At 46.9% G+C, this 20,844-nt stretch overlaps 1 protein-coding gene across 2 annotated transcripts in view; it reads right to left on the reverse strand.

Annotated features, from left to right (window-relative positions):
- The window catches only part of DAPK1 (death-associated protein kinase 1), a 180,725-nt gene extending 163,726 nt beyond the window's left edge, over positions 1–16,999 (reverse strand). The window contains exons 1-2 of one of the 2 annotated variants that reach the window (XM_012659386.1): positions 16,908–16,999; positions 15,564–15,733 (exon numbers count right to left, since the gene is read on the reverse strand). In XM_012659386.1, the coding sequence (XP_012514840.1) occupies positions 15,564–15,625 (62 nt within the window). In that variant the 5' untranslated portion in view covers positions 15,626–15,733; positions 16,908–16,999. Of the gene's footprint in view, positions 1–15,563; positions 15,734–16,566 lie in introns of both variants that reach the window. The other variant, XM_012659385.1, reaches the window with a different exon arrangement.
- Positions 17,000–20,844: the final 3,845 nt, after the last annotated feature.

A 20,844-nucleotide genomic window follows, 5' to 3' on the forward strand; every position in this document is an offset into this window, starting at 1 on the left:
TGCTGGGGAGGCTAATTCGCACCTCGCTGGGATGCTGGCAAGGCTCCCAAATCCTCGGCACCAGAAGCCTGTCTTCCCATCACCCCGTTTACACAGTTCTGCTGGAACCCTCTGTTTCTTCTCCCTGGGTGCAACTCCAAGCGCTTCGTATAGAACTAATTTTAAATCATAATTAAATCCTATCCTTTTAGAACACACGATACACCTTTCTACGGGTACTTGAATCAATTAAAACTCGCTGGCAAAGAAGTCGATTCTATATTAAGACTTCCTTCTTCTTTTTTGAAGCCCGATTTTCAAGCATCATTAAAAAGAGAGCAAGATTTGACACGTCCGACTGACCGCTGTAAAAGGCTCCACACCCAGGCTCGGCGACAGATGTGGCTGCTTTCTCTCAGAGCCACGCTGGCTGCGCCATGGGCAGATGGGCACCTGGGTACCTGTGACCTCTGGTGCCCACCTCCCCTTCTGTAACAGAAACGGGGTCAACCACATCTTACTCCCTCTAGACCCATTTCCCCATTCTGCTTTCACATTAAAACATACACGACACTGAGAATAGGTAACATGGTAATAAGTTGCCACAGAAGTGGGGAAACCCTTGGTCTGCTACAATGGAAAGGACGTGGCCATTTTGCCCGAATCCTACTCTACCCCAGCTGGCAGAGAGTGAGCCTGGGACCCACTTTGTACCCTGACGGGGCTGACACCTCCCAGGGTTATCTCAAGGCTGCAAACATGCGCACAAACACAGCATGCATCTTAAGGAACTCTGTAGCGACAACTCCGTCCACCTTTAAAACTCACAGGAACTATGGCTACAGTCCTTCATTTCAGAATTTTGTGATGATAACCAGTTAATGGAATTGATCATCAGACAGCAGAGGTTTCTGAAGTACCTTCTCCTTGCAAGATGCTGGGAACAAAAGATTTATGACACCTTATGGGACTTGCAATCCAGGGAAGACACACACACACACACACACACACACACACCCCAGAGGGGAGTCGCAGTGCTGGATGAATGTGCCAGGGAGGAAATACCCCAAGAGTCTGCGAGAGGAGGGCACCGCTTTGAGGTGGGAGGTCAGGAATGACTTCATGGGGAAAATGAAATACAGACCGATTTACTGAGAAGTAGAGAGGGGGCCTAGCACGCCCATACTGCAGATACTGATCACCCACACGCACGGAGGGAAGCTACAATGCAGCGAACCCATTATCATTCCACTACTGTCACCGGTGGACGCCCTTTCCTGGTTGTTCTCCATCTGTCCCATCCGTCTGCCCTCCCCCGCCACCCAATCTGTTCTCTCTTCCCCTCCCTCTGCACCCTGGCTGGCTCCCTGCAGGTGGTTCCTGTTAGGTTTGGCTAACAGGAGGCACGGCTGGGCGGTTGGGGGCAGGACGAGAATAGAGGTCGTGGTATTTCTTCCCCAAAGTGGCACGTGCTGGTGACCCTCCCCTGCAGCTCCAGCGAAGCCCCAGGCATGGCGTCAGCTCCCCTTCTGTTGCCAGAGAGTGCCTACCTGACCATCCTGCAACCTAGACCTGGACCGTCAGGAGGGTCCGGTTTCCTGCCAGCACCCTGACTGCCACGCCTTTCTTTTGCACGGTGCCCTCCAAATCCACCCGTCCTCTCCCAACCGAGCTGGCTCTGCACTTGCAGGGACAACTTGACGTGGCCTAGACCGCGGCTATGGCCTGGCCCTCGAGGCCCGGCATGGTGGACGCTACAAAGCTGGCAGCACACAGGAGGATCTGAAATCCAGTGGCGACACGAGAAAAACAGAGTAGTGACGGAGACAAGAGTCCCAGCCTCCACACCAAGGAGAGTGGCAGGATCTGGGAGCAAGTTCAGCCAGAGGGTGAACTCCAAGCAGTAAAAGCCACAGTTCATCCACATCCCTTGAGACACAGGGACGTGCCGTCTGGGATACCTGGGCAGCCCCACCCTTGTCCCATCCTCTCCTTTGTCTTCTTCCTGGGGATTCAGCTGAGTATGGGGTGAGAGCAAGGAGCAAGGCGAGGGGATGGGGCACTTTCTGACCACTGCAGGGGAGTGGGGGAGGCTGGAGGGACCCACCTGCAGGAAGCCATCATTAGGAGTGGGCAGGATAGGTCGGCAGGATGGACCTTAAGAATGGGGAGAAAGCAGCAGTTACTGGCCCAGCAGGTCCTGTTGGAGCCACCGTTTGAGGGTAAGAGGACTCCGATGGAAGCTGTTACCCACGTGGCTCCCTTTGCTGGTAATTACAGAGCCACAGGGCTGGAAGGGGTCCTCAGAGGTCATCGGCGATCGCTTCTTCAGAATCCCCACCAGGTGGGCACGCAGGGCCCACACTCTGGTCCGACTGCTCACCGCCTCCCCTGCAGCCTGCGCTGCTGTTGCACTTTCCAGTTCTTCCCCCTGAGCGAACTCTACCTCCCCACGGCTCCTCCACGGCCCCCCAATTTGGCATTCTGGTGCCACCCAAACAAGGCTATCCCCATCCAACAGACCATCCATGCATGTCTGTGAACCACATGCCGAAATGAAAAAGAAGAAGTGGACTTCCAAGCCAGACAGGCTCGGAATCTCGGCTCTGCCACTTAACTTGTTTTGGCAAATTAAATTATTTTATCTCTTTGAACCTTGGTTTATTCATCAATAAAACAGAGCAGGGGTTAGCAAATTATGGCACACAGGCTCAATCCAGCCTGCTGCCTGTTTTTATCAGAACACAGCCACGCCCATTTAGACGCATGTTGTCTGTGGCTGCTTTTGAGCTACAAGGACAGAGCTGAGTTGTTGCAACAGAAACCATGTGGCCCACGAAGCTTAAAATATTTATTACCTTTACAGAAAATGTCTGTCAAGCCCTGAAATAGAGGGGCCAGTCTGAGGAATTAAATGCAGTAATATCTGCAAAAGGGTGTGCATGGTGCCTGAAAGCATAGCTAAGCAAAATACATTATTCATGAGATACTGGGGTTCCCTGACTTTTGCCTTCTTTGGATTCCTTCAAGTCTGTTGGTGTCTCACCCACCAGAACCCTAACATGTCCTAGACAGAGGGACCTCAGAGAAAACAGAGGGACCAGAACCTCCCTGGTGTGGATGTTCGATTTCTATGGTATAGATGGAAGCTGTATTTTCTTTTTAATGCAGTCACAAGTCTATTGGTTCCCAGGACGTTTGTAAATTCTCAAAGCTCTCAACTCTTCTCCAAATGGACATTGTCATGCCAGGTCTTTCTGCTGCAAGCTTTGGGCACTTGTTTTTTCCCTCCAACCTAATTGTCTGGCTTCATCTTTATGTCTAATAAATGTAGTTGTGTTAGGTTTGGTTCATCCTAACAATTAATGTGAACCTCCTATTCATTCATTCAAATCACTCATTCAAATGTTCGCTGAAACCTATTTGGGGCCAGTTCACGTGCTCAATTGTGACAGCAAAAAACAAGTCATAGATGTAGATCCCAAGAGCTTCCAGCCAGCGTTAAGGAAGAGAGTGACACTTTCAAGTAATTATACAAATAGATATGTAATTACCATGGTGATAAGCATGGAGAAGAAAAAGTGATTCAACGTGTTAGCTGTCATTCACACCCAGGCCAGTGTCATCTGCGTGTCTGACCAGCAGGTTCTCTAGGTCTCACTGTCGGTCCCAGCCCAGACCTCTGGGACAGAGCAGACCATGTGCTCCAGGGACAGTCCACGCAAGCCGGAGTGAAACAGCAACTGCCCTAGACCCTACGTTCACACCATCCAGCAGCCTGTCCTCCTCCCTCTGCAGTTTTGGACAGCCAAGATTGATACCTTCTGTAAGCTCCTTCCACAGGAAGCTCAGGAGCATTTTCTTTGCCCACCGGGTGCAGGCTGCTCCTTGCCTGCACCAGCTCCAGCCCCCAAACCCGTCAGTCAAGACTTAGCTGTCCGATCCTGTAGCCTAGTGGTTTGCAACGGAGGAAGGCGGATTCTGCCCCCCAGCAGATATTTAGCAATGTCTGGAGACAGTTTTGGTTGTCACAACTGGGGGAGAGAGGCTATTACTGGCATTCCAGTGGGTAGAGGCCACGGATGCTACTAAACATCCTACAATGCACAGGATACCCCCACAACAGAGAATTATCCAGACCAAGCTGTCACTAATGCCAAGGTGGAGCACCCCTGGCTCAGAGGGAGCAAGGAAGGAAACATGCACTGAACACGTCATGTGAGCCAGCACTGTGCTAGAAATTTTAAACTTTTTTAAACCTCCCTTCCAAGACAGTGACAGAGAAATAGTTCACAAAATGAACTGCACCACCAATTTCTAGGCATGGCTTAGTAGTTTGGGAGTCTAGCTCTAGCCTCCACCACTTTAAACATACTATGCAAGACTGAGCATCTTTCTGAACCTCAGTTTTCTCATCTGTGAAATGTGAATTACAACACCTACCTCCAGCTGCCGGTCTAGAGTGGGCTCCTAGTAAATCTTAGTTTCCTTGTCTCCTTCCTTCATGTCTGATGTCCAGTTTCCTCCAGGGAGCACAAAAGTAGAGACACACATACACACCCACTCTTATGCCCACCTGCTCACATTTTTATGCTCCCCCCTACAAGAATCTGAATGAATGAAGGAATGAATCCTCCAAGGTGGAATGATCACTCCTTGCCTGAACTCCATGCTTTATGTGACTTATTTAGCCTGTCTATCATTGTTAGTTGCGTAAAAGTCTGTCTACTTGATTAGAAGCTTGTTGCATAAAAGGCCCTGCCAACACCCTAGCAAGTGCCACACCATTGAGACATTCAATCAACCAATGCTGCATGAATAAATGATGGGCAAATATTATGGTTCCAATGATAGTTTTGTCTAACAGCCTATTTCTGTTGCCTGTTTATTAATTTAGTATTTCCACTCCTTGATATTTTACCTGAACTCAACCTTCTAGACCCAATTTCCAGGCATTTTCCTTTTCAAATTTGTCAGAGTTCAATGTTAATTTTATAATCTAAAGATATCCATCCACGAGCCCAAAGAATAAAGAGGAGTCCTTTCAAAGCTCCTGCTCAGCAGCCATGTTTCTAGAACAAACTAGACCCACTGCAGGGGAACGAGGACGGGCACTCAGACGTGTAAGTGGGCATTTACCACAGCAGCTGCCAGGGCCGAGCCGCTAAGTAAACCCTGACAATTCAGCCTTTCAGCCACCAGCCTAATAGGCTTTTCTTGGCACGGGCAATTCTGGCTTGGCAAAGCGCTCATTTCCACGTCTTAAATTAGTACGTGTCAGAAATGAACGGAGCCTCGGGATCCGCTGTATGCCTTACGTTCCGCAGCAAGCGTGTCCCGGTCAGGCACTCAGGTGCCCACACTCAGCTCAGAATCCTTTCTCCATGAAGATCCATAACAAAAATCAATTATTTGTTTCCCTGATCCAATTCCCCGTGTCTTGTTGGGCCGCTTAAGATGGTTTTTAATTTAAAACGCAAGCTAGAAAAATGAAATCTACCTTTCAGGAACGGAAGCACACCGCACTGAAACATGAATTTACGTGCTGACACAGTCCCAGGTTCCCGATAATGCCAGGATGACTACCGCTCAAAGCATTTCTGAGCAGCTTCCTACCAAGCAGCTAACGCCTTCTGGCTGCACTGCAGCTGTTAGTCTTTGCTTCTGTGAATGCGTCTCTTCCCGTCCTGATAGAGCCTCCCCAACAGGAGGCTCCTCCCGCCTCTTCCCAGGGCGTCCAGGTGGACTGGGAAAGGGGATCCCTTTAAGCTCTGCTCCAGCAGCCTGCTTTCAAATGCACAGATCCACTCACGGTTAATATGTTTCTCAGGAACCCTGAGACTCACTAAAGAGCACACGATCAGGCAGCCTCAGTGAGGGGCCCAGCACGGAAACTGGGTTCCGCCAGAAAGGGGCAGGTACACCCAGAAAAATGGAGCAAACGTGGCAGCATAAGCCCAGCTGGCAGGCTGAGCCAAAGAGGAAGAGAAAAAGAAGAAGAGAGGGAGGAAGATGAAACTGAGGAGAAGTGAGGCCTGACCCCTACCTTGCCCCCAGGAGGCCAGGCCGGAACCTAGGTAGGTAAGGGAATGAATGGAGAGGAGGCTGGAACCAGGAACACCAATGCGGAAGCATGTTACGCAGCCTCTCTGCCCCCCTCTCACTCTCACTCTTGCTCTCTCTGTCTTATTAAACAGCCACCACTCCTTGAGCACTTACTGTGTGCCTCGTACTGTGCCAGCCATGTCACACATACCACATATACCCTCACAATAACCTTATGAAGTAGGTATGATGATTAAACCCATTGTACAGATATGAAAAACTGAGTCTCACAGAAGTCAAATGACTTTCCCAAGATAACACCTAGAGTGTTGTGGAGACAGGGCATTGGGTCCAAAACCCTGAACCACTATTCTAATTTCTAGATATGTTCTTCTGTAGGTGAAATAAACAAGGCCTACTGTATGCTCAGCTTAATCCTAACCAAAATAAGAGACATAAAAAGCCATGTTCTCTACACTCGGAAAACTCATAATCCATAGAGGGTGCCAAGAATCCCAAGCACAAGTGGGTCATAAGAGAATTCAAAGTGGCAGGTATCTAATCCAAATTGTTACAGGGCATCAGGGTACCCACGGACATGCTCTGGAGAGGCTGCAGGTTGGAACTGGCCAGGTCATTTCGTATTTGTATTTGTTTCTTATTCTCCAGGTTTCTCTCTAATGTAGATAATATTTTTAAATTATCTGCATTCAAGAGAATGTTGCTTCTAAAACCGAGGCCTACGAAAGAATGGTCTTTACTAATTACTAATGTTCTTAAAACAGGATCTACTCATTCAATGCTTGCATGACATTTAACAAAACCAAGAGACTTCAGGCTTCCCCAGGGCCAGCAGGCTTATGTTCCCCTGTCCTGCTCTATTTGCCAGGCATTCTTATCTCTTTGAGCCAAAGGAGGGGTGAGGAGGAAAGCACAGATTGATAAAATTGCATCCTGGAAAATATTCCACTTGTGCTAGTTCACTTCCTCTCCCAAACAATTGAATCAGACGCCTGCGGCTCCGCGTGACGGAGTATGTGATGGAGCGTGGAGTAAACCCCTGATTCTAACGGGAGAACTGTAAAGATCTTCCATCCAGTCCATCTGCAGTGACGTCAGTGACACAAAGGGCAGCAGTGGCTTCAGTCGGCCGGGCCTGGCCGTGGGCAGGTGGTGCCGCTGCACTTACGGGCGACAGTAGCGGAACCAAACGCTGCGGCGAGGAAGGAAATGAAACCAGCGAAACCGTGATTATCTGAAGCCAGAGGAGCTCCTGAGAACAAACTCGATGGAAGGTTCTGGCATTACTAACAGCAGTTCACACAGATTGTCGGGACTCTGAGTGGCAAAGCCAACATTTAGAAAGACAACTTTCAATATTCCCATTTCAGGTGTACGGCAGAATCTCCTGGCGGGCTCTGCTCTCAATTATACTGATTTACAGACCAATAAAATATTATTTTTAAGGTAGCACATAACCTTTTAATGCTTTTTGCCTCACTAAATTCCTAAGGACAGCTTTTCTGGGTGACATGTGCAATTCAGCATCTCCCATCAGCAGTTACCTGCTAAAAGTCTGTTCTCTACGGGATGCATGTACCTGGTGCGCATATAGCTGTGTTTCTGTAAAGCCAAACAGCTTGTAACTCCCAGCCTATTAAATATTATACTCCAAAGGTTGCAGCCTTTCACCACCTTCCCAGAGACACGCATTTCCCATACACCATAGATGGCAAAAAATATCAGGCTTCACACAGAGGAGGCAAAAGTATTTAGAAAATCTTCTCAAAGGAGGCTGGAAACATCGGAACCGAATCAACACTAAATACTGACCTCGTCTCCCCATCTGTGCCATCATACTCCTCTGCCACTTCTTTTCGCACATCACCAGGGTCGGACTGACCCTCCCTCGGGACGCAGCCGGGTCCTAGGCGGACGGGTGAGGTGCTGGGCAGACACAGAGACAGGCAGCTCGGAGGAAAATGCAATCTTTTCACGACGGGACCAAAACAAGGCATTGACGGCTTTCTCCACCTTTTGTTTCCAACTGGAAAATTCTACACTGTGGGCTGGGTGTAAGGGATTGGAGCAAGGTCTCAAAACTTCTGACAATCTTTTTAAATTGAAAAGAAAAAGTTTACCTGGTTTCAAAAGTAGAAAGCCATGAACCGTAGACAGAACTATTCAACAATGGAAATTAATTCATTCTCGTAGGTGAAAACTTATAACATCAACTGTAGTTAAAATATTTACAAGCCAGCCCCATTCATCACATATATCTAAATAAGAGTAATCAGGCAGTTTTGACAGAAAATAAAATGTGTCCCAAAAGAAAGTCCATACTCAGAGCCAAATTTCCTAGCCAAAAACCATCAGGCTCACGAATAAAAGCGCCATCAGCGTAAACTTTCCGCACACCAGAGATCAGCAGTTTACAAGCATTCATTTGCTCAAACATTATGTTCCTCGTCCAAAGTTGAATGTGTTTAAAAGGAAAAAAAGATCAACAGCATTCTCTCAACCTCCTTCCCCTCCGGACATCTCTGATACATATTCAGAAATGTCACAGGTGGACATAAGAAAAAGGCCCTATGATCATTTCTCAGAAATAAGGAGCATTACACTTAAGTGACCACAATGTGATCGGTAAGCCACACCAGCTCTCAACGTCACCTAAACAAGACCAAAGAGATAAACATGCGTCACTATGGATCACACTTGTCAGGTATCTCCAGAGATTAGTTACTATCAGGTGGCTGTTTTGTTTTGTTTTGGACAGGGATTAAAAATAAGGCACAAACTATTTTAGGTTTTAGACTTTTTCTCAGTAAAAATACATCTAGCACATTAAATCTAGAGCTGGGAGGCAACTGCACTTTTTATTTTACCTAAGGAAGATTTACTAGTTAGAGAAAGTTAGTTTAAACCCATTTTAGTTAGATGATGTAGAAAATCCAAATGCCAACATTTTTTTTATTACACCGTCTCCAAACTGCACATTTGAAGCAATTCATTTAGAATGTTAACAAAGTGATACATTGGATTTATTATAAATAATGGTACTGCCATATAATCTCCTTCAAGGCCAAGGGATGATACATTCTGTTTTGATAACTTACTCCAACAAACCAGAGTAAAACAATTAAATATTACCTTCCACATAAAGTCCCTAACAATCACACACCAATTCTAAGCTATTACTAGCTGGATCAGTGCCTCTTAATAAAAACAGAAACTATGGTCATTTAAGGGGTAGGCCCACAGGGCAGAGACCAGACTCTTACATATTACATTATTCAAAAGTTAAATAATAATGAAAGTGTTAGGTGAGTTTTCTAAAAAGCTAAACTATTAACTTTAGGACTTGGGTAAAACCATGCCACAGATTATCACCATTCATAACTGCAAGGCACAAGCAACTTGGAAAAGGAAAGTAGGTCCCAGTGCGTGGCTACGACCTGTCAAAGTTCTAAACTCGAAGGGCAGATCCTGCCACCTTTGGTTGGGCTTCAAATGAAAACCTTCCACGAGTGGTTACTATTTATTCCTAACCATCCTCTCCAACGCAGAGGCTAAAATGGATTGGCATTGAATCCCACATTACCTCTCTTAAATACCAACTTCATTTGGCTTTCAAGAAAGGAACATGCCAAATCATAGGTAGTGTAGATAACGGAAAAGGGCTGGCCCAGGCTTCTGGGCCCATCTCTTGCCGACTACTAACCCACTGCTTTGAGAACACCACTTGACCTGTCTACACACCAAGTGGATAAAATGACAAGGGAAGACACACTGGCCACTCAGGCTTCTTCCAGGCCTAAGTCCCTACAGTTTCTGGGCTGCCCTTCACTGAAGGAAGCCTCTCCCCTCCTATCCATAGGTGGTCTCCTTTATCTCATGATCAGAAATAACTTTCTGCTAAAATCAGGTTTCATTTCATTTGAAAAAGATGGTTGGTTAGGTTAGGTAACATAGCAGTTGGGTGGAATTAAGGATGAAAGCTCCTAACACATTTCCCTGCTGACTCAGGCAATATAATCTTGACCTTGTTGCTCCCACAGCTTAGAACCTGTCCCCCCCACACTGCCCCACACCATCTCAGCAGGTAACCCATAGCAAGCACTTGTGACTCTCCACCCACTCACCCTCTTCCCGCTGCCCACCTGGAAGCACTGGACTGTGCTTTCAAGGAGTTATAACTTTCCTAGAAGAAAAGAGGACAAACAGAAAGAGACAGTGTCGCCTCTCCTGATAGAATACCTGTGTCTATAACTACTACTAGGGGTCCTCTGTACCCCTGGGTTCTACATCCACGGATTCAACCAACCTTGGATTGAAAATGTTCAGAAAAAAAAAACTGCATGTGTACCGAACATGTAAAGACCTTTTTTCTTGTCATTTTTTTCTAAAAAATATAGCATAACAATTATTTACATAGGCATTTACATGGCATTAGGTATTATAAGTAATCTACAGATGATTTAAAGAGAGAATGTGCATAGGTTATATGCAAATACTACCCCATTGTATGTAAGGGAGCATCCATGAGCATCCATGGATTTTGGTGTCCTCAGAGGTCCTGGAACCAATCCCCTACAGATACTGGCGGATGACTGTACTGGAATTAATTTGAACACCCACCTGTAAGTTTACTGTGTGTTTCTCAGGGCTCTGCAGGGGCATGCCAATGTTATGGGGCCTTTAGGTTCCTAAATGGCCAGATGAGACGCAAGCCTAGAGTACAAGGGCATGGAGGACCAAGACGTCAGCTTCCCCATCAATAAGCACCTCCACCCTCTTTCCCTGGCCCCCTTGAACCCAAAGGATGCCTGCCGGGTAGTCCAGCAGTACACTCCCAGCAGTGCCAGCAAGCGCTCAACCAAACTGCCACTCACCAACAGCATCCTGCCTGCCCTTCACATCTGGGAAGACTATTACTAGACCTTCCTAAATTGCACAGGTTTTTAACATCACTAACCGTTGCTTCTAATATATGTTCTTTGAACTTTATCTCTCTTAAAACTTTACAGCCTTTCCTATCAGAGGAAACATCTGATGGCATTTTGAGTTAAAATGCACAGAGAAAAAAAATCACACTCAACACAGTCTTACAAGGATGTAGGAATCCACTAGTGGCCTGTGGTTCCCATTTCCAAAGAGAAAACACACCAGAATGTCTCTCGCCTTTTCCTAGCCACACAAGATTGTCACTAGTCTTAGAGTAAACTCTGAATATCCACAGGAAACCAGCTGAAAGATGTACTTGTACTGTCAAGGCTTGTGACAACTTCCTACTTCAATTAAAATGCCTATGGATTTTATGTCAAGAGGGGAGTGTTTTAAGTATGAATTACCAGCTTCCAACAACCATCCAAACCAATGCAAAATATTTAATGCTCCACTTCACTTGCTTTGTTTAAAGCTGATCTTGTGCTTGGAAAGTTAGGCTGCTGTGCTCATTACTCTTCAGCCACAGAGAATGCAAAATCAAAAGCATTTTTTATTCTGATGAGCTGTAGCCATTATATCCTACGTATTCATCTCCATCATAGCCATCATTTGTTGAGGGCCTCATATATTTATATTTTTGAGGTACTTCACATACACTGATCCATTCAGTCAATCAGCATGCATTTACTGAGCACCTACTAAGTGCCATGCTAATTAGGCATTAGAAATAAAAAATGAAGAGCAAGTCCAAGGTCATGGCCCCATAGGGAAAGCAGATAATCAAATAAGCAATTACTATGCAATGTGGTAATGCTGTGATGGGGAAAACAGATTATTAAAAGTAATATATTAGGCAGTGATTATATGTCAGATCTTTAGAGCCATTGTCTCTAATTCTCATAATACGCTACAAGGGTAGTTGTCTCCCCACTTTCCAGAGGAGTGTACTGAGGTTATTCCACAGTACACAGCCTCTCTAAAAACATCAGCGTCTGCATCATCACTGCATCTGAAATCCCCATTCTGGCCTCAATATCGCAACTGCCAACCTGCATTAGCTCATTCTGGCACCGATCCCGATACCGACACCAATACTGATATGCCGGTATTCTGTAATACGACACATTGCACACTTTCGGGAGAAAGGGCCGCGACAAGGCTGAACCACAGGGCACACCCTGAAGGAACTTACAAGCTAGCCACAAGGAGCAATATAAGACTAATAATAATACAAAACAGGACGGAACGTGTCACTGCGCAGTCTATGGTCGTGGACAGAGTGTCCCAGACAAGTCATGTGGCTCCTCAGAGGGAGGGATCATTGTGGAAGGATTTATTAAGGAAGTGGTACTTGGGTCTTAAGATCACGTAAGGTCAGATAGTGGAACAGGAACGAAGGCCGGTCCCTCAGGAAGGCAATCTATGGAGAGGTCCCCAGGAGGCTCGAAGGTTAGGCTGAACGACGGCCAAGGGTGTAACTGGAGCCCGATGGTGGGGCAAGCCAGCCTGCAGCTGCCCATGGTGCCAACTGATAAGAGATGCTAGGGCATCCTGGGGCATTAAAACAACCCGGTGTAACAGCAGGCAGAGAGAACTGCATTTATAAGAACTCTTCTCAGAGACTCCTACATGAGATAGAAGGAGTTCTTTGTTCAGCCTCCTGGGACAGAGGGTGAGACCCTAAAGGGCCTCCTGGAGCCAAAACTGAAGGTCACCCAATAGTCTTCTAAAGTCTTCCCTTTACTGAAGGGACTTGCTTCTGCTTGGAGGGTGTGCCAGCTCAAGGCCAGAGCCACATCATTCGGAACCATAGTGGAGGCCGAGTGGGTCAGCCATGGGTCTCCCATGACCCTTTTCCCACAGGGCTTCCCTCCCAAGGTTGGAAACAGATCCTTAAAGAAGACTGTGTTGCAGGCCAAGTTATTAGCTTGTCTGGAATACCCACGTGTCCTGGCCAGTCCTACGGATAATACCTATATTTGTTTAACTCTTTACTGCTGATAAAACACTTTTACAAGTTAGATTATTTAATTTTCACTACAGCCATGAAATAAGCAGTAGGCCTATATTTTATAGATGAAGGTCCTGAGAGTGGGAGTGGGTCCATGGCCTGTTCCACGTCGGAAAGCTCGCAGGCTGCACGGCAGGTTTTGGACCAGGGTATCTGTCCAGTGGCCCATCTGCCCTACCCCTGCTGCAACAATCATAATACTTTATAAGCTTCTTGGCAGTTGACAGAAGTTTACAGAAGTCTTGGGCCGTATACACAGACGGACATATACATACGCTTACGTACATATGCTCTCAGTTCTCCTAAAAGTAAAATAATATTAGTGGTAATACTGTATTATACTTCTTTAAAAACCCATCTTCCCTCCTCCAGCTATGGACTTTAGTCATCTAAACAATAGCTACTCACTGCATTTATAAGGTCAGTGAGTACCTATTGTTTAGGTGATGGCTAAAGATATGCAGGTAAAGTCTTAAATCCTAGATTTTGGTCTACTTATAATTCACTGCTTAAAGCTTATCACTGGCTGCCTAGAACAACCTTGCATTTGTGCCAAGTATCTGCTCATTTCCATTTTCTGCCTCTAAACCCCTGCCTCTACTCCTAATCTCCCCTCAGTGACACGTGACGTCATACAAGCAGCAACTTTCCTACAGGTCTATCTTGCATTAGGACTTGTTTTCCAGAAGTGACTATACCCAAGGAAGACATAAGAAATCACAGGACTTGCAAAACTTTCCAAAAAAATCAATCACTCACCCTTTTGTTTTTGCAAAAACAATAGCAGCTATACAACATAGATATGTACGAACATTTTATTTTTAAAGAATTCCCAACTCCCAGTTTTTCAGAGCACTTCTTTCAAATTCCTAGGTCACATAAATTATTTAATAAGCAATTTGTCAATTAGTCTTGCACAGTGGAGAGAAAGTTATACACAGAAATGTACACAGAGTCAAAATCAAAGCAAAATGCTAGTGACAAATGAACAAACCACCTCCCTCATCATCACGCCTACAACCTAAAGATCACAAACTCCCCTTGCTAGCCACGGGGAGGCCTCATTTTTTTTTTCTTCTTTCTCATAACACATAATTTTACCAAAAGACTGTAATGATAATAAGGTCAATAGACTTTATTCAAAAAGAATCATCTCACCAAATTTTAATCATCTCTCTTTATAACAAAATATATATAATCAGGCCACACTACACAAATGAAATTAAAATTTATTTTTTCATCTTTTTTTCCCTAGTCCCAAAGGAAAATTACATATACCACTCACCTTGCTAAAAACCACAGGAAAAAGTGATTTAATTCCACTTAAACCAGGTATTTCAGCCACACACTCTCAAACCTTAATCTTAAACATATCCATGAAAGTTGTTTTTTCAAGAGCTCTCCTTCTTACTCACTCACTACATCTTCAATATATAGGAAACCCCTGCTAAGCACTAGCTCCCTTTAATGTTTTTAATCAATATTAAACTTATAAAGAAAGATTCTGTTATAGTAACTTTTTAAAAATTGCTTTCATTCTGCACTATTATTTCAATTTTTAAAAAATTTTAGTTAAGCTTGGATTTCATAATTCTCATTAGGTAATCTAGGGTGTGGGTGTTTTTAAATTTCCTTCTCATAGAGAAAAAGGAAGCTTTGTATAAGGACATCAAGTGTGTATGGAAAAATACATATTCAATACACATATAAGCACATATTTTGATTGTTTAAAGATCCTTTTGCCTACTTCTCTCACAGTGCAAATATTCCACAGTCAAATTCCACCAACTGAATCTTCAATTTAAGTGTGAAAACTGGGTTTTCTGCTAAAGTAGACCAGCTCAACACACTCCGTGGAATACCCAATCAAAGGAAACAGCAATCAGCGCCTACATGCCCCCCAAAGAAATCATTCTTCGTTCACCTAGAAACTGAAAGATTTTATGCTAAGAATCACAGCTGCTACAGCAATGGAAGTATGCTCTGAATCCAGATAGCCATATTAGACTCTCATTGATTTGTTAAAAATTTAACATTGTAAATGAAACCAAAGCAACCACCAACACCAACTGGGTAATTAAATTCCTGGTTGGAAGAAGTTTCAAAATCCAAGCCCAACATCAACATCTGGCAAGTCTCCATTTGTGACCTACCAACACTCGATCATGTTACACTGAAAATTCATAAAGAGGGAAAGTTTTAAGATTTTTTTAAAGCCCATTAATTAGTTTGTATTCTGTTTAAATCACACATAAGAGCCAACTCCAGTTGCAATTATAATCTTAGTCTCATTGTCTAGAAGGGCAAAGGCTGACAAGAGTTAGTGCAGACAATTAAATCTCTTCTTGATCAATATACTGCGCCTCGTAAACTAGCAACCAGCGGCTGCCTCTTCATCCCAAGATCCTAGGATCAGGCCATTTATTTCTGGTCCCTGGCCCTGGCCGGGTTAGTAACTCAATATGCGCATCTCCAGTAAGGGCGAGGAAGAAGCCTGATGCATTTGTTTACCACCCTCTGCCCCCAACATTATGCATTCCCACAACCCAGCGGCGAGCGCTTCCGGCACCCCTTCTACCTGCCAAGTTCCTCGCCGGTGTCGTAGTAATCATCCACGTTTTCCTGCCTGAACACGGTCATGATAAACTGTCACGCCTCACCAAAGCCCAGCGCACTTCAGCTCCTCTTCCCAGACCATCACCACCGCTCCTGCGCCTCGGTGGGACCCTCATGCATCAGTCTCCAGTTCTTTAAAAAAAAAAAAAAAAGACAATAATAATAAAAGGAAGTCGACCTCCCCAGGGCTAAGACCCGGGTGCTCGAGACCAGGTCTCCGGAGTTGCCCCTCCCCGCGGGGTGTAGAGAAGCACCCTTTGTTAAACCCGCGCCAGGGACGCCCCCAGCCCCGCTGCGCGCGCGTGGAGCCGGGGACCACCGCACCCCAAGGTCCGCGCTTCGGAGCGTAGAGTGGTCTGCACGGATCAGAACCAGCTCCGGAAGTGACTGGCCTCCCCGCCTCCCCTTTCTCTGCACACACGCCCACCCAGCTCCCCACCTCCAGGGGCGCCGCAGAAAAATGAAGCCGTCGCCCCGGCGGAACGCGCCTCGCTGGAAGCATCTCTCTCCAGCTTGCGGCCGCGGTGCCACCCCCGCGTCGCCTCGTGGCTCCTGCGCCTCTCCGGCCACCCTCTCCCCTTCCCCGAGCAAGGCAGTCCCCAGAGGCACATTCCTGGCGACTCCCTCTCCGTTACCCGGCCGACCCGGCGTGCAGCCGCCCGGGGGAGCAAGGGAGGGAAGGGAGCAGCCGACAGAGGCGCGGCCGCCCGCTCCCGGTCCCCGCACCCCTACACAAAGCGCCTGGCCCGGCCCGCGCCACCTGTTCCGACCTGGCCCGCGGGGCTGGGGGCGCCTCCCGGCTGCGATCCCACTTCTCCCCGCAGCTAAGTTTCCCTCCGCCTCGGCCTTCCCCGTTGTGCGGAGCGCTGCCCGGGCAAACCCAGCCGCGCGGCGGCCGCGAAGGCAAAACCTGGTGGCGGGGCCCCAGGTTGAGGGGGACCGGGGAGCCGCGCGCGGCCACTCACCCGGGTGCCCGGGAGCTCCCCGGGTCCCTCCAGAGCGCTGTCGGAGGCCGACCATAGGCGCCAGAGCCGGGGACGAGCGGGACAGCGACGTGGGCACAGCTAGGGACGGAGTGGGGGGCGCGATCCCACGCAGCCGCCCGGCCGCAGGCTCCAGACCGCAGCCGCGAGGGTCGCCGTGCCCCCCCGGCGGCGGGAACAATGTCCTCGGCGTCGGCTCAGCCAGGCTCTCCCGCTCCGGCTCCCGAGCAGCCTCTTGGCTCCTCGCCGCCTACCGGGCGGAGGGCGGCCGACGGGCGGCCAATGGGGACCCCGCGAGCGGGCTGACGGCGCGGCCCACCCACCTCCGAGCTGCCCGGCCCGGCCGGCGCTGCGGGTTCTGCGCGGCGCTCGCTGCTCCTCCCCGCCCCGCGCTCTGGGCTCGCGGGCGCGCTCTACCGCGCACACCCCGCACACACCCACTCGCCCCACACCCGCGCCGGCAGGGGAGCGAGCGCGGCCGCCCGGAACACCGGCGCCCCACCTGTGACACGTCGCCGAGCCGCCCTCTTCGGCCGGGTCCCTCGTCCCGCAGATGTGTCCTGGGAGCCCAGCGTGTGCCGGGCGAGGTGCTTGCCACGGGAAGAATCACACAGAACAAAACAAATCCCTGCCCTCGGGAAACCTACATTCTGGTGGAAAAGATAGATAATACATATGTAAGATAATAAATGAGGTCATTTTAGAAGAGATCAGTTCTCTGTTTACAACAGAACAGGTTAATGGGCTAGAGACCAGCAGGAAGCCAGCGGGCCTCATCAGACTGCGTTCCTCTCCAGGACTGGCGGTTTCAGCTGGAGTCTGAAGGTGAGAGGCTATGCAACCCGAGAAGAAAGGGTTGAGGTCTCAGAGGCCCAATGAAGCAACAGAAACGAAGAGATTATTTGTGCTCTCCAATACGCCATGGGCTATTGATGAGTTGAAATGCAGCTAATCCCAAACGAGTTGTTCTGTAAGTGGAAAAAAAAATCAGATTCCATGACTTAGTTTGGAAATGAGAATGAAACATAACTCATGAATATTTTTATATTAGTTGTATGTTCAGATGATGGCACTTTGGATACATTGGGTTAAATAAAATATATTATTACCATTATTTACACCTATTTCTTTTTACTTTTTAAAATGTGGCTGGCTACTAGAACATAGGACAGTTCCTGCGTGGCTTGCCTTAGATTTCTGCGGACATTGCTGATGTACACGTGGACCCCGAATCTACCGGAGGCCTCTTATCCATTTTCTCTACTCACCCCATGCTTCCACCACACCTTCGGATGGGGATGAGAAAGGACGATTCCCCACAGGAACTGCTAGGGAACCCAAATGGAGAAAAGCTCCTAAAGGGAAATGTACCTTTCTGCCTAGAGTTACGGAAACTGATACGTGAACCTGCTGAGGTTTCAGACCCACGCCATTGTTCACAGCCCCAGGTTTTCCAAACTGGGATGGTTCAGACTCTCTCTGGTTCAATAGACATTTTCAACTGTGGAGATGTTGGCCTTTTGAAAACAAAACAAAACAAAAGAAAGAAGAATGTCCCTCAGGCCTTATGTCAGATCCTAGTCTTAAAGAATATTTCATTTGCTGGCCTGGAGGAAGGGCACATAGCAATGACTGTGGAATCAGAGGAAGTCTCCAAATTGGGAGGTGGTAACCCAAGGCTGGGTTTGAGAATTATTAATAATACAAACGGATCTTGAGAGGTGAGAAATACAGTCAAAAATAACAACAACAACAAAAAAGTGATTCATCCGGGGAAAAATGCAAATAAATAAATCTGGGGAAAAAATTAAAAACACAGATGTTTGAGAGAAACTTATAAGTTGCTTACAGATGACTGCTTTATGGGTAATATTTTTTTCTGCAAAATAAATATGTGTTTTCCAAGGCAATTGAAAGGATTGAATCTGTTTGGCGGTTAGTATGTCTTACCCACCCTCTTAGACACTGCTGATCATGGAAGATTTTCTGGGGTAGTGAAAAAGAGCATGGACTTTGGAGTCACAAAATCGGATCTAATATTGGTGGAACCATTTAACAGCTGAATGACCTTGAGTGAGTCACTGACCTCCAAGCTTTATGTCTGCACCAGTTTAGGCAAGCATTTCAGAAAAGGGAAACATTGTTTAAAAACATGCCGGCAGATTCTTCGACACTCCTCCAATAGAGGTGGGATCTAGTTCCTCTCCCTATGAATATGCACTGCCCCTAATTTCTCACTTCTAAGAAAATGTAGTGGCAGTGACAGAGCGTAATTTCTTTCCAAGGTTAAGTCATAAAACTTCAGCGCTTCCGTGCGCCTCTCTCTCTCTCTCTCTCTCCCCACCCTCCTTCTGGAGCCTTCAGCTGCTGTGGCTGCCCTGGGGCTGCCATGTAAAGACACACATGGAGAGGCCACAGAAAGAAAGGGAGATGTCCCAAGAAGCCAGCTGTCCAATCCCACCCCCACCCCCAGTTATTTACATCTTCAAGTTCTGTGAACAAAATAAATGACGGTTACGGTTTTAAGTCATTATTTTGGGGTGGTTTGTTACACGACAATAGATTAATTTATAAAGAAGTTAGAAAAGTTAAGAAAACTTAACTTTTAACACATACCAGGCTCCAGGTGGACTAAATAATTCTCTTGCTTAATCTTCCAATAACTGTGTAAACTAGTTGTTATTTCCACTTTGTATGTAATCTTCTTAGTCTCAGTTTCTTGGTTGATCCTTTTCATCTGTTGGCTAATGAGAGGAGAGAGAACATGGAGGATTGCACAGGACATTTACTTAGGGGTCAACTTTGAAGTCTAAAACTTAGCCATTTGGGGGGCAAGATGTTCTCAGAGCAATCAAAGTGGATCACATTAACTCAGTTCACCTGTAGGTTACTTTTTACCAGCATGGCTTTGGTTGTACCAAGGGCTAATATTTTTTAATGGCCCTGTGCAGAATGTTTCTGCACCTGTAGTTTCACTGTTAAAGATATTGTTCATTATGCAATCGAGAGCCTCCTTTGGAGGCAGTCATATGACTGATCCCAATTCCCCACAGCACTGAGTGCTAAAAGTACTTGTCTCTTCTCACCAGATGATATGTCCTTTCATCAGACGATGAAAATTATAGAGCTCTTTCTGTTCCCCATTTTGCCTTGGATTCCAGAAAGCACTTGGCAAGTTCAGAAAGCACAGTCCTCCAACTGATGCCCAATGTACCACATTCTCTGATTCAATCTATAAACGTTTCTTGAGTGTCCAGTGTACGTTAGATGCTAGAGATACAGATAGAAAAGAAACATTCTCTTTCCTCAGCCTGAGGGAGACTGGTGAACAAACAGACATGCAATTGTGCTAGATAGAATCCATTCGTCCCTCTACGCTACTCTCTACCCTACTGCACACTTATAGGCAGGGAGGCTGAGCTGGAGGATGATTTTAACTTGTTCCTTGTCCTCCAACTGCTGGTAGGTTTGGCCAATGGGGAACATGGCATGAGGGCAAAGAGAAGAGGGGGGTGAGGCCAGGATAGTTAGCCTTCCACTTTCCTCCCTGCGTGGGTGCCTCGGCCACAGCCAAAGGTCGCTGCTCCTCATCAGGTGACCTCTTCTCCATGGTTTCTCCTTCCAGGTTTTGGTAACCACTCTCTCTCCTTGTCTCTTTGAGCCTAGGTTTGGTGCCAGCTCCGCTATTACTCACCCGGGTTCCTGCCCCATCCCTATGGTTCCCCTGTACCTCTCCCACACCTCCTTGAATTGTCCTGATTTGAGCCTGCCGCCTCTTTCCTCTGGGACTCTGATTGATAGCATAAAACTAGAGGAATCTCAGAAGATGATGGAAACACACTGGAAGGGCACTTAATTCTGATAAGGGCCAGGAATGGAGGGTGAGGGTAGAGGTGAGGCTGGGGTTTCAGGGAAGTTTCCTGGAGGAGCAGACATTTAGTGAAAAATTTGAAAAAAGATTAAGAGTCCGCAGAATCTAATGGCAGACAATGGGGTAGTGGACTGTGGGGCAGGAGCAGGTGGAGAGGAGGGCATCTAGACAGAGGAAAACTGCAAGGCTAAAATCCTGGTTGTGAGAAAGATAACAGTTCATTCAGACATCTGGCAGGGAAATGGCAAGAGGTAAGAGTGGGAGGCAGAGGATCTTTTCCACCATGCCTAGAACTCAGATAAGAGGAGGGAGGTAAACCAAGGTAGAGCTTGAAGGTCATTGTCCATTGTGCTGAGCATTTGGGTCTTCACTTGGAAGACCCTTTGATG

The sequence above is a fragment of the Propithecus coquereli genome, unplaced genomic scaffold (genome assembly GCF_000956105.1).
Source record: "Propithecus coquereli isolate 6110/MARCELLA unplaced genomic scaffold, Pcoq_1.0 Scaffold608, whole genome shotgun sequence".
Taxonomy (NCBI): domain Eukaryota; kingdom Metazoa; phylum Chordata; class Mammalia; order Primates; family Indriidae; genus Propithecus; species Propithecus coquereli.